Consider the following 11,985-nt stretch of genomic DNA (forward strand, 5'->3'; position numbering starts at 1 on the left):
CAGGGCCTTTCAGGGATATTTACAGCTTAATTTCCTGAAGCCCTTTTATGATTATTAGATTTCTGTGCCTAAGCTTAGCAGCAGGGGAAAAGCAGAGCAAGCAGCGGCTAGTGAGCAGGGCTGGTGCAGGCTCAGTGTCCGCGGGGTATGGGGTGCACCCCGGGAGCCCCTTACTGGTTGTTTGCCAACCATTAGCACACTGAGTAAATGAATAATAAATGTAAAGTGTCCACAGAGAAGGGGGGGTTTCTCACGCATCTTTCTCTTTCCTCCCACACAGGGGGTCAGAAGCAGGACCTCGGTAAGTGCGCTCCCACCGCCAGCGAGCGGCTCCCACACTGCCCTCACACTGCCCTCCCCTTCGGCCGTGCCTTGCCCACGGCTTGCACCGATTTTTCAGCAGTAGCAGCCTCACCCTTCTTTGCTGGAATGGTTCTTGCGTGTAACATCACAACAGTCATAGTGAAGGAGTTGTTTCTGTTTTTTTTTTTTTTAATAGAGCCTGTTTTTCATACCGGCAAGACCTACCTCTATGGCTACGAGAGCTTCATCCTGCATGGGCTGCCCAGCAGAGGCCTGGCGATGGCGGGGGTGAGGCTGACCTGCAAGCTGGAGATCAGCTGTGTGTCTCGCAGTGACCACCTTCTCCAGGTAAATCACCACGGGCATGGAGGCCCGCCCACCCGTCCTCATCACGTGGCTACAGACATTCAGTTCACACTTCCAGGCTGGTAAAATAAACGACAAAAAGATGCAAAGCTCACACGAAAGCTTAGGGCCCCCTTCCCGGTGCTGAGATGACCCTGTAAGCCCAAGGTCAGGCCAAGCGGCTTTGCTCAGGCAGTGGTGATTTCCCCAGCGCGGGCAGAGGTCGGGCATGGGCACTGAGCTTTGCAGCCCGTGCCCCCGACCCGTGCCGGGGGAGAGCCGAGGGCACCGCTGGAGCGTCTGCAGCTGTAGCCAAACTGCTTTGGGTTACGGGTAGTGACCTAGAGGCAGTGCCACAGGCTTCCTTGCAGCCCGCACCTCTGCGGGAGGGAGCCAGAGCTGCTCCGGCTCTGCTGCCATCAGTACCTGAGGCCCCTTGACTAAAGCTGCCTTAGGTTCATCTCCATGGAGAGATAGGGCGGGCAGCTGCTTTGAAGAAATGGCCTTATGACTGTTTTACTAAGGCAACACTAAGCTGGAGTATGAAAATGAGGAGAATTCAAGCATGAAACATCCATGTTTCTCAACCTGATCCATAGCCTGAGAAAAGCTCGGCACTGGAATTCAGGTATCACATGAGAAATTCCCGTCTGTCTCCATTATCCTCCTTTTGATATTCTTCACATAGGCATTAATTCAAATGTGAAGAATTCTAATGGTAATGCTTGTGCTTGGCATAATGATATCAGATCTGGAAGCACTGTAACTCATCGAAAAGATTAAATTAAACAGCTTAAAATACTGGCATGGAATGAGAGACCACAGAAAAGGGATCTAGAAGACACCACGTGGGGAGAAAGCTGTAAGAGCGTTCATCCTAGGAGTTTACTCAATCGGTAATCCTGTGCATATATGAAACAGCATGAAGGAATACCTATTATCAAACTTTACACACTGCTGCAATTGCAGGCTCTGTGTAACCTTGCTAGAACTGCTATAACTTTAGCAACTGCAGACGATAGTCTTGAGTAGGATTTAATTTGAGAAAACGTGACAAGAGGCAAGCCACCCTTGCAGCATTGCTTATAAAAGCCTAAACTGAAACAGAGCACTAAAACGATACCATTTCCCTCTACACAGGAACGTGTGCTTTTATGTACAAGGGTGGCAGGTGTGCATGTATATGACTAGATACGCATGTGCGAGCAGGCACGCATTTCCCACTAGGTAGCAGTCAAGGACTTGTGTGCAAGCTTTACAGCTTGATAAGCTCAAAATGATGACAGCCGCTTCCAAAGAAAGAGACGTCACCTCCTGCTGGGCCATCTCCCGTGCGAGGTCCCGTGGTCATCTCTGCTCCCCATCAGCTGTGCCGAGGCTTTGGTGCTCTGGGACGTGCTGGACTTGCAGCAGCAGCCAAAATAGTCCCCATGTGTTTAGGCAGCCAGCTGGAGCAATGGCTTGGCTGCCTTGCAGACTGAAGGGAGATCTCACTGGACATCTGGGGAAAACGGGCGAGTATCCTTTCCGTACAGACTGCTGGCAGCTGGTGTTTCACTCACCCAGCAACCTTCACCAGGCTTGCTGAAGTTTTGAATGCTGCTTGCACGATCTTATTTTTCTGGAAGAAATCCTTCATGGAAATTGCGTTTTCAGGGATGCTTCCTAGGCCCAGCACAAGAGTCCAAGGAGGAAAACATTTCCTGCGGTGTTGGACAAGTGGCTTGTGTCCAGCCATGGACTGGAAGTGCCTAGTTTCCCTGTTATTGCACTGTTTCAAACTGAATGAACAGGATGAACGTTTTCCTAATTTTGTTCACAGATTCGATCACCAAAGCTGGAGGAATACAACGGCTTCTGGCCCACGGACCCCTTCACTCCATCTTTGAGGCTCACAGAGACCATCGCTGCATGTTTCAGCCAAGCCTTTAAGTTTGAATACACTGGGGGAAGGGTTGGAAGTATTTTTGCCCCTGAGGACTGTCCCATCCTATGCACTAATCTAGTGAGAGGGATTCTGAACATGATGCAGATAACCATCAAAAAGTCACAAAATGTGTATGAACTACAGGAGGTTTGTTTTTTCCATTCTGATTTTACTTTTATTCTCATTTTACTGTTATATAGTAACTTGTCTGTACATACACTTCCCAGGCAATTTTCTTTGACCTATTTATTGCTGTTTCAAGTGGAAAGGTCATTGTGTTTAATCAATACTCACAGGCTGGGATTGAAGGCATCTGCCAAACCAGATACGTTATCCAGGACGACAGCAAGAACAACCGTGCCACCATTTCCAAAAGCAAGGACCTGACGGACTGCCAGGAGAAAGCGGTGAAGAACATGGGAATGGCGTACATCCGCCCCTGCCCCACCTGCCCCCTGGTAGGAGCCGCGCGGAGCCCTGCTGCCGCGCGCAGGCCTCGGCCACTGCCGAACACTCGTGCATCCCGCTGATGCTAGTAGGGAGTTTGGCTCGTCTGTGCCCCACCAACTGCCCCCCGTTCGTATTTGTGAGTGGGTCTCTTTGCACTTCTAGAAAGTCAGAAACATTAAGGGCACGGTGATGTTCACTTACAAGATAAAGTACGATGACAGCGGGGCCTTGATGACGTCTGCTATGTCCGAGCAGGTGTACCAGATCTCGCCCTTCAATGAACCCAACGGGGCAGCATTCATGGAGGCAAGGTAGGCGCCATGCGTGTCCTTAGCACGGCTGTGATCATCAGAGCCAGGAGGAGATGCCTAAAACATATTTAGTGTTGATTTGTGAGTTAACAAGAAGCATCTGGCCTGTGGGCTGCGAAGGGCCAAGGCACCGTACATCCCTTGGGATGCCCAGCCAGGTCCTGTGTCCTGCCGTTTGGGGGTTTTGCTGGGCCACGTGAAACATTTGTCCAACCACTCAGAGACTTTGGCAAACTCTAATGAAAGCTCTCGCCAGTGCTATGACATTTCCAGGTAATCCTGAGCAATGCATAAACCGAGAAGTGCACGATCCGTCTGTGGTGAATGCAACGGTCCTGCTGGGGACCCCTCCGTCTGCTCCAACTGCTGTACGTGTCCCCCCCCCACACAATGCAGTTAAAGGCTACTGATGCATTTCTTTCTCTCCCTGGAAGGCAAAAACTGTCTTTGGTTGACATTAAAAGGACTCCCATCAGTGCACCAAAAACTCAGCTGCAAAACCAGGGGAGTCTTCGTTATCATTTCTCAGGAGAGCTACTCCAGATGCCAATTCCCCTAATAAGGATTAAAAATCCAGATTTACAGGTATTAGAGGCTTACTTGTCATACTCTTTCATTATTTATAAGATTAACGGGTCATCACGTAATTATTTTAGACATGGATCCTTCCAACTGTGTTTTTTCCCATAGTTAACAGAAACACTACGGCAACTAGGTCAGAATAATGAGGAAGGAGCCACTAAAGAAGCTTCAGCCAAGTTCTTACAAATGGTCCAGCTTTTTCGTATAGTGACCCTTGATCAAATTGAGTCTTTGTGGGTGCAGTTTGCCAACGACCTCCCCCAAAGGTAACTGTATTGCCTTCAGCTGGGATTTCTGATCAGAGGCGTACTGGGCAACGGGGATAATGAATCGCTCCCTCCCTGGCAGGCACTGGTTCCTGAGCGCCATCTGTGCTGCTGGAGCTACTGACACGTTCAGATTCCTGAAGCAAAAGATTCATGATGAGAAGCTGAACATCTGGGAAGCAGCTGCAACTCTCTCTCTTGCCTTCCATTTCGTTATACCCAACAAGCAAACCCTAGAAGTTGCCTCAGTGAGTACAGATCATTCTTCTATTTCCCTCTCACTCCTTTTTAAAGGTGAATTCACGGGATTATAATTGACAGATGCAACATATTTCCTTCTAAATTTGTAAAATGCAAGGTATTAACAAAAATGGGGAATGCTTTAGAAAATGTTTCCAAACACTTGTTGCCAAAATTTTTTAATGGCTTTGATATTTGATGTTAAAACTCACAAATCCAAGAAAATTGCTATTGATTTCTTTTTGTCAAAATAATTTTTTTTTTTTAAAAATAGGCAAACTCAAGAAAATAATAACATGTAACCAAAATCTAAACTACATACGGTATAACTGGAGCAAGACTATTTACTTTTATTGTAACTGAATGACTAGCATTTGATTTAACTGCCGAAAATATTTAGGAAAAATCCAAAGCAATTTTATCTATTTATTTCTCAAATGAAATTTTCACTAAATACTAACTCTAATTACTAGAAAACATTAAAGACTGCTACTTCTTTCTTCTGCAGACTTTTCTGAACTGTCCCCAAATCCAGAAAGCACCAATGCATCGAATAATTGTTTACCTGGGATATGGTAGCATGGTAAATAAATACTGTGCTCAGACTTCACTTTGTCCAAATGAACTTCTTCAGGTAGGTGACTCTCATTTCTTATTCATAAAGGGTGAAGAAATTTTTTAAATGCCTCTAATTTAGCTCTTACAATGCTGGCAATTAGGTAACTTGCTGTTTACACGCCTCACTCTTAGCTGTGATTGCCTGCAAAATTGCAAAGACAGAATGAAACACCAAGCTGATGCCTTTGCAAAATCTGGTCTTAACAGTTCAGAACTTCAAATGTAAGTGGTAGAAGCCCGTGGGGATAATGGATTCTGTAAACAACCTGAAATTGAGTTTAGGTATGACAACTTTAGGATTATAGCAAAATAATTATGATTCTTCTCTCTACTTGTACATTAGGTAGCGTGTGCTTAAAAAAATCTATTAAAAAGGCGCTAAAATGTGAATATAAGCAAAGCTCTAGATATGTCATAGGTTAGGGCTTCCAAAGAGGCCCTGCTACATAATTGCATATCACTGTCAAAAATATTCAGGACATTGCACTCAGACCATGCAGCTCTGGCTCCTTACTCAGAAGGACCACAGCACTGAGATGGCCTGCTGGTATTTGACATGTGTTTAAATCTTCCAAAAAAGAGTGAAACAAAGCCAAGTCACCAGAAGGGTAATTTGTCTTCTCAGAACAGCAACACTGTTAAGTAAACTTGCTATCGCTATAGGAAGTGAAAAATACGCAAGTGTAATCCTGCAGCTCTGCAGACCCTGGGGGCTGCAGGCTGGCAGGGCTGGTGGAGGTGCCCGGGGGAACGACTGAACCCGGCGTCAGCTCGGGGCTGCTCTTGAACTTGCAACAGACTCTCTGGAGCAGGCATCCACCTATGATTATCTCCTACGCTCAGGCTCAGGCACAATTTAAAATCAATTACAACACTGTGTAAGGAAAAAAACAAGTTTGCTTGTATGTTCCACGTTAGGCATCCTGATAATGATGGTGAGATTCTTCCTGGGAGAAAAATGTGAACAGCTTTACTCAGGGCTCTGCAACCAGTATTTGTTTTGCTTGCTATGGCAAAGCACATTTTTATGCATTATTACAAGATCATTACCTGGTAAGATTAACACAGTCTGCTCTGTTTTCAGCCACTCCACGACCTTGCTACTGAAGCCACCAGCAAAGGTGATGCCAAAGACATGGCCTTGGCCCTGAAAGCCATTGGCAATGCAGGAGAGCCGGCCAGTATCAAACGCATTCTGAAATTTTTGCCAACATTTTCCCCGGCTGCAGCTTCATTACCAAACAGAATTCATGCTGATGCCGTGTTGGCCTTGAGGAAAATTGCCAGAAAAGATGCTGCAAAAGTAAGTGAAATTATTATTTAAACAAATGTCTTAGAGGGTATGATTTGGGTTGATTTAGTGTTTCAGGAATAATAAAGCCATCAGGTAATGTTAGCAACTCTGGGCAGATTTCTCAGTTACTGGTCTTCCTCTTGTCCACATTGCAAATTCCTGACATCACCCCGTCCTTGCTGATATCCTGGGAGTCACTGTAACACTGGGCCCATTACTAATGGCTGTTTCTTCCAAAATGTTTCTTCATTTTCAGTGACAGGTGCCATGCTCAAGTCTCTGTTTAGGGTTTTGTTCTCCACTCACTGCAGATCACACGTGCACGGTTTAGGAACCACTTCTCACTGAGAAGTTATGAGGTACTCACAGTTTGTACCTTCCTCCTCTAGGTAAGGGAGATCTCCCTCCAGGTCTTTATGGACAACACACTTGCTCCTAACGTCCGAATGGTGGCCTGTGTTGTCCTCTTCGAAACAAAGCCTGCTCTTCCAACTGTAACAGCTATGGCCAGCTCGCTGCTGACGGAGCCCAGCTTACAAGTAGCCAGTTTCACATATTCACACATGAAGGCTTTGGCAGTAGGCAGGATCCCACAGCTCTATAATCTGTAAGTAGAGGAAGAAGTATATTTTTAATAGCAAATGGTGATTTTTTTCTTGCAGTTTTCGAAGAATTTGGTCACAGTCGACTATCTTCATGTGATTTTAACTCTTTATTACTCAGATCTGCTGCTTGCAACATTGCCATTAAACTACTGAGCCCCAGACTTGACAGGCTGAGCTATCGTTACAGCAAGGTCATTCATGTCGGCGATTATTCCTGTGAGTACCCGGTACCCTGTTCACTGCTTCAGCTTACATAGCTAAATGCTTCTACAGTGTTCTGTGATTTTCATCCAAAATCCAATCACAGGCTGTGAGTTTAGTGCACTCTTGAAATAGAAGAAGCACAAGAGCCTCCTAACATGCAAAATCCCCTGAGGGTGTTCTACTACGCTCTGGGTATCTGCTGGGGAAAGCGGTGCCTGCAGGTGGATTTAGGCCTCCTTCTTCAGTCACAGTGGTTGTGTTGACTCTGCCCGAGAATAAAGTTCTCCTCTTGAGGTTGCAAATGTGAGGACCTGTGGGACTGAATCCTGGCAGAACCCCTTGTGATCTACTACAGCATGTACCTGAAGTGGCTTATATGCACCAGACACCTCGGAGAACCTAACCAAAATCTCTGCTGCTTTTTATTCCTGTGATAGCGGAATATCAGGCTGGTGCCATTTGGAGGGTCTATCTAATGAACAGTCCCAGCACCATGTTTCCATCTGATATAATCACAAAAGTAAGAGCATATTATGCAAATACTGCAACAGATATTATCGAGGTAAGTATTTCATTAAAACAGCCAGCTAGATGCAAGCCAGCTACAGATAGTATTACTTGTTAAAAGCCATTTGGACTGTGATGTAATGCTTAACTCCATCTCTGGCTGTGAGGGCGGATGTGGAAGAGAAAATTTAGATAATGATTATGATTTTACTTAGGCTTCTTCTTTTATTTGGGCTTCTTGACACATACATTCATCAATGAACACATTCAGTACAGGCATGAAAATCTAGGAGAGCATAGGAAAGCTTACGCAGCAGAACATTCATCTGCCTACCCAAAATCACATGGTATCTAGGGTGTTTTGCATAAGTACAGGGAAATAGCATGTGAAATTAAATTTCAGCCAGCAGTGCAGCCAGGGCAGCATGAAGCTCCATGTAACAGCATGAAGGCATTTACTCAGCTTCTTGGGCAAGCTTTGCAGCCTGGGCTGAGCCCTGCGCTGCCCTAAAATTATCCCTGTTGTCTAATTCAAAGCTGGCTCAGCACATCCTCAACATCTGCAGCCATAGCCTGCAGTCATCTGCCAGGTAGACATAGCCGTATAGGTGCAATGGCTTCATAAATTATGCATTTAGAGCAGCCTCAGTGAGTGTAATACTAGGTACAAAGGTTTTCCTGGGCTCTCTTATACTTGGGCTGTGACACCTGACTCTGGTTCCTACAGGTAGCTCTCCGGTCACAAAGCCTAACCAAGCTTATCAGGAAGCAGAATATTCCCTTTGCTGAGTACGATACATACAAGACACTGAAGGAACTCGGTAAAAAGGTATGTCTCTATGCACCCTTCTGATCTGTTTGCAGCACACAGTTCCCTCCAGCGCCAGGGTTGCATCACTCACCCACTGAGCCATCCCTTTGATGTTTCAGTGAGAAAGGAGTCAGTCATCCTGTTTGGTCACGGAAAGATGTACTTACATTGTACTTATGCTGTCAATAGATGCCACCTTTTCACTCAACAAGTGTCAGCCCTTAATGTACAGTACAAAAGATGATGATGATGATGGTAGCCAAAATTCATGTGTTTTAAAGTGTATGTTAAAACACGGTAAGTGGTTGCTCTTCTTTTTAAAAATGATTCTTGAATAAGATTTTTGTCCACGAGTCCTTGGGTGTCACCCAGCTACTTACAGCAGCAGAAATTACCAAGTCCTTACCTCATCCTTACATGGGGAAACCCCCGCTGCTACATAAGAAAGGTGACATTTTACAGGTTCAGACCTGTAAGATGTCTATTAGTTTTTGGCTAAGCAACCACGGTTAGCATCCTTCAGATGGGATCTACTCTTTGCTAACACATTACTGTATTTGAAGTAACATTATCTGCTGCTTTTCTTTCTCCCCATCTCTCCTTAACACCACAGCTCCTGGGATGGAAAGAACTGCCTCCCGAAGACCCTCTCGTGTCCGCTTATGTCAAAGTATTGGGCCAAGAGATCGCCTTTGTTGACATTGATAAAGATGCCATTCAGCAAACCATGATGGTACTGACAAGGCTGTTGTCTTTTTTGTCTGTAATGCTGAATAATTTCCCTTCCCTGTCTCTTCTTACCTGCTTACTTAACCTATTTCTCTGTTTTCAGCATCTAACTGGACCATCAAACTGGCAGCTGGTGGTGAAAAAAGTGGTGGAAGAGGTCCAGCGAGGCATTTCAGGCCTATGGACCCTGCCCGCGATGGTGGCCGAGCTGCGGCACATTGTCCCCACGGTGGTCGGCGTGCCGCTGGAGCTCAGTCTGTGCGGCGCCGCGCTGGCCCGGGCTGCGGCCGAGGGTGAGCTTGGGAGGCCAAACTGAGCAGTTTCCCCACAATAATTGTGGGTCCAATCCCTCTGCTGAAATTAAATCCCTCTATAATCTTGAAAAATACTCTTGTAATGTGGAAACATTAGTGTTCAGCTACCTCCAAAGGGTTTGAGAAGTAATTAGCATGTTTCACCTGGGACGTACTTGTATAACTCTGGTTTGGAGTAGCAATCTTTAAATAATCACATAAAGTATTTCAAAATGTAAAACCACTGCCCATGTGTTAACTACTATGCTTATTGAAAACATTGTATCTCCAGCATTTATTGTTTCTCTGTTCATATAATTCCTGTCTGTCTTTTGCAGTGGATATACAGATGTCACCACCATTACCTGACAATTTTAGACCTTCACAGTTGTTGGAAACCAATATGGATATTCATGCTGGCATCAAGCCAAAGTAAATATGACGTATTTTCAGACACGCACACAAGAACTTATGTTTGTATTTGAAATAGACATGTGATTGCATGTTGTTATATAGGAGTCTCACTTGTCCCACATTTGGGACAGCTGTGCTAGTCCAGAGCAGTGAAGTTGTGAGACAGCAATACAATCACTTGATGCTTTACAACCCTGCAAACGTAGCAATGTGCACTGTATCCCACAGGATGCTGCGCTGTTCTGCACTTGCTAAAAATGCTCACTTTTGTACCTGTTCAGTGACTAAAGATACTAAGCTGTGAAGATAGATCTGCTTACGTATGAACAGGTTTTTACAAGCTCAACATAGAATCGCATCACCACCAGGCACAAGCTGGGGGGATTTGAGAGGTAAAGGGAAATGCTTCTGGATCCGCAAAAGCAAATGCAACAGTACTAATAACGATAATAGTAATAATTATCATAATAATAGTGATAATATTAATGAACAACTAGATACAATCTGAAGCTAGTAGAGATTCTGGCATTATATCGTCCTCAAGCAATGTATCAGTGACAAAGAAGTGAGAGGGTATATGTTGGCTTTGTTTATCAGATAAATCCCTTCACCTTTTCCAGTGGCACTTCAGCTTTTTTTTATCAAGTTATATGATACATCTCTTTATCCATCAGTAGTGGCTCTTACAATAAAAAGAACATCGTGAAAATGCAATTTTGCATTTCAAAGTTAAATATGTGCATATTAATCTGTAATTATGCATGTTTTTATTTCCACTCTTTCAGGACATATTTTCATATGATTGCAATGATGGGGATTAATACACAATACTTTCAGAGTGGTCTTGAATTTCATGCAGAGTTCAGTGCCAACACTACAATGAAATTTGATGCAAGGATAAATATGAAAGAGAAAAATGTGAAGATTGAAACTCCTGCCTGCCATCAGGAGGTTGAGCTCGCAGCTGTGAGGTACACAAGAGCTTACTGCATTTTGCTTGTTATGTGTTACTGATTGTGAGCTCCCTGTTATAAAATCATGAACATACAACTCTTTGTTAGGGTCTGTCATACCTTGGCAGACACATAAAGCTTAGTATTGTCTTTTTTGCACCAAAAGACAGGTAAACAAAATCAGAAGATGTTACTTGTGTGCCATTTATCACCTCCACAGGAGCGAAGTTTGTGCTATTTCAAGGAACATGGAAGAAGTAGATTCTGAAAAGAAATCCCAGCTTCTCCCCAAAGGAGAAGTACCACATATCTCCGACCAGCCATTTCAGCCATCAGAAAGATCTTCAAGACCTGGCAGCTGGAAGGTAAGGAGGCCTCTCACCATCTGTACTGCAGACAGGTAGAGAACAGACAGCTCCTCAGAGGGGCTGAACACCCCCAACACAGCAGCTGGCTAACCAGGTCACAAACACAGAAACTGTGAGATTCAACAGGTGCCTGACATAACCCAAACCAAGCCTAACATAAGTCCCAATGGGTTCAAGACATGATCATTCACAGTCTGCTCACTCCCATCATCTCATGCAGGTAGGGTTGCTTTGACAGCATGTCTTTTTATTTCTTTACAGTCATGGCGAGTTTGTGTGAAATTCATATCCTTTGTACAATATCCCTTTTTTTTCGAGCCAGAGCTATGTGGAAAAGATGGCTCTTGGGCAGGATATACTTTTTTCTTCCCAAATCCTGAGGTAATCCCTGCAGAGGATTGCAGAAGCCCATTCTCTTATGTACTCTTCAGCTTCTGAGGCTGGCGTGGGAATGATAGGTTGACTTGCAACAGGAGAGCTAGTAGCCCAGAACTGATACAGAGAAATAGCCCCTCCAAAGAGCCCTGCATGTTTTCTTTGGGAAGTTTGTTTGTGAAACACTGCCTGGGAAAGGCTGGGCAGGAGAGCTGTCCTCTTCCACAGACCACTTTGGAGGAAGCCCCACTGCCTCCAGTGCTTGGATCTCTAATTTTAAGCAGTGCTTCCTCACTTAGGCAGGACTGTCATCATTCTTCCCATTAATAGGAGGAAAGATTTTAGGAGCTGTGACAAATTTTTTTGTGGAAAATATCTTTTTTTTTATAT

General features: G+C 44.7%; 1 protein-coding gene across 1 annotated transcript in view; it reads left to right on the forward strand.

Moving 5' to 3' along the window:
• Nucleotides 1-11,217, forward strand: part of LOC104080150 (vitellogenin-2-like) — a gene marked incomplete at its 3' end in the record, with an annotated part of 11,325 nt that extends 108 nt beyond the window's left edge. Inside the window, exons 2-20 of the mRNA XM_009582445.1 lie at nucleotides 281-301; nucleotides 500-651; nucleotides 2,471-2,722; nucleotides 2,872-3,033; nucleotides 3,188-3,336; nucleotides 3,771-3,921; nucleotides 4,027-4,184; nucleotides 4,267-4,432; nucleotides 4,933-5,058; nucleotides 6,127-6,345; nucleotides 6,726-6,943; nucleotides 7,060-7,157; nucleotides 7,583-7,707; nucleotides 8,380-8,481; nucleotides 9,077-9,196; nucleotides 9,296-9,485; nucleotides 9,824-9,917; nucleotides 10,685-10,870; nucleotides 11,073-11,217. Coding sequence (XP_009580740.1) covers nucleotides 281-301; nucleotides 500-651; nucleotides 2,471-2,722; nucleotides 2,872-3,033; nucleotides 3,188-3,336; nucleotides 3,771-3,921; nucleotides 4,027-4,184; nucleotides 4,267-4,432; nucleotides 4,933-5,058; nucleotides 6,127-6,345; nucleotides 6,726-6,943; nucleotides 7,060-7,157; nucleotides 7,583-7,707; nucleotides 8,380-8,481; nucleotides 9,077-9,196; nucleotides 9,296-9,485; nucleotides 9,824-9,917; nucleotides 10,685-10,870; nucleotides 11,073-11,217 — 2,834 coding nt within the window. The remainder of the gene's footprint in view (nucleotides 1-280; nucleotides 302-499; nucleotides 652-2,470; nucleotides 2,723-2,871; nucleotides 3,034-3,187; nucleotides 3,337-3,770; nucleotides 3,922-4,026; nucleotides 4,185-4,266; nucleotides 4,433-4,932; nucleotides 5,059-6,126; nucleotides 6,346-6,725; nucleotides 6,944-7,059; nucleotides 7,158-7,582; nucleotides 7,708-8,379; nucleotides 8,482-9,076; nucleotides 9,197-9,295; nucleotides 9,486-9,823; nucleotides 9,918-10,684; nucleotides 10,871-11,072) is intronic.
• Between the last annotated feature and the right edge of the window lie 768 nt (nucleotides 11,218-11,985).

Source organism: Fulmarus glacialis, unplaced genomic scaffold (assembly GCF_000690835.1).
Source record: "Fulmarus glacialis isolate BGI_N327 unplaced genomic scaffold, ASM69083v1 scaffold18817, whole genome shotgun sequence".
Lineage (NCBI taxonomy): Eukaryota > Metazoa > Chordata > Aves > Procellariiformes > Procellariidae > Fulmarus > Fulmarus glacialis.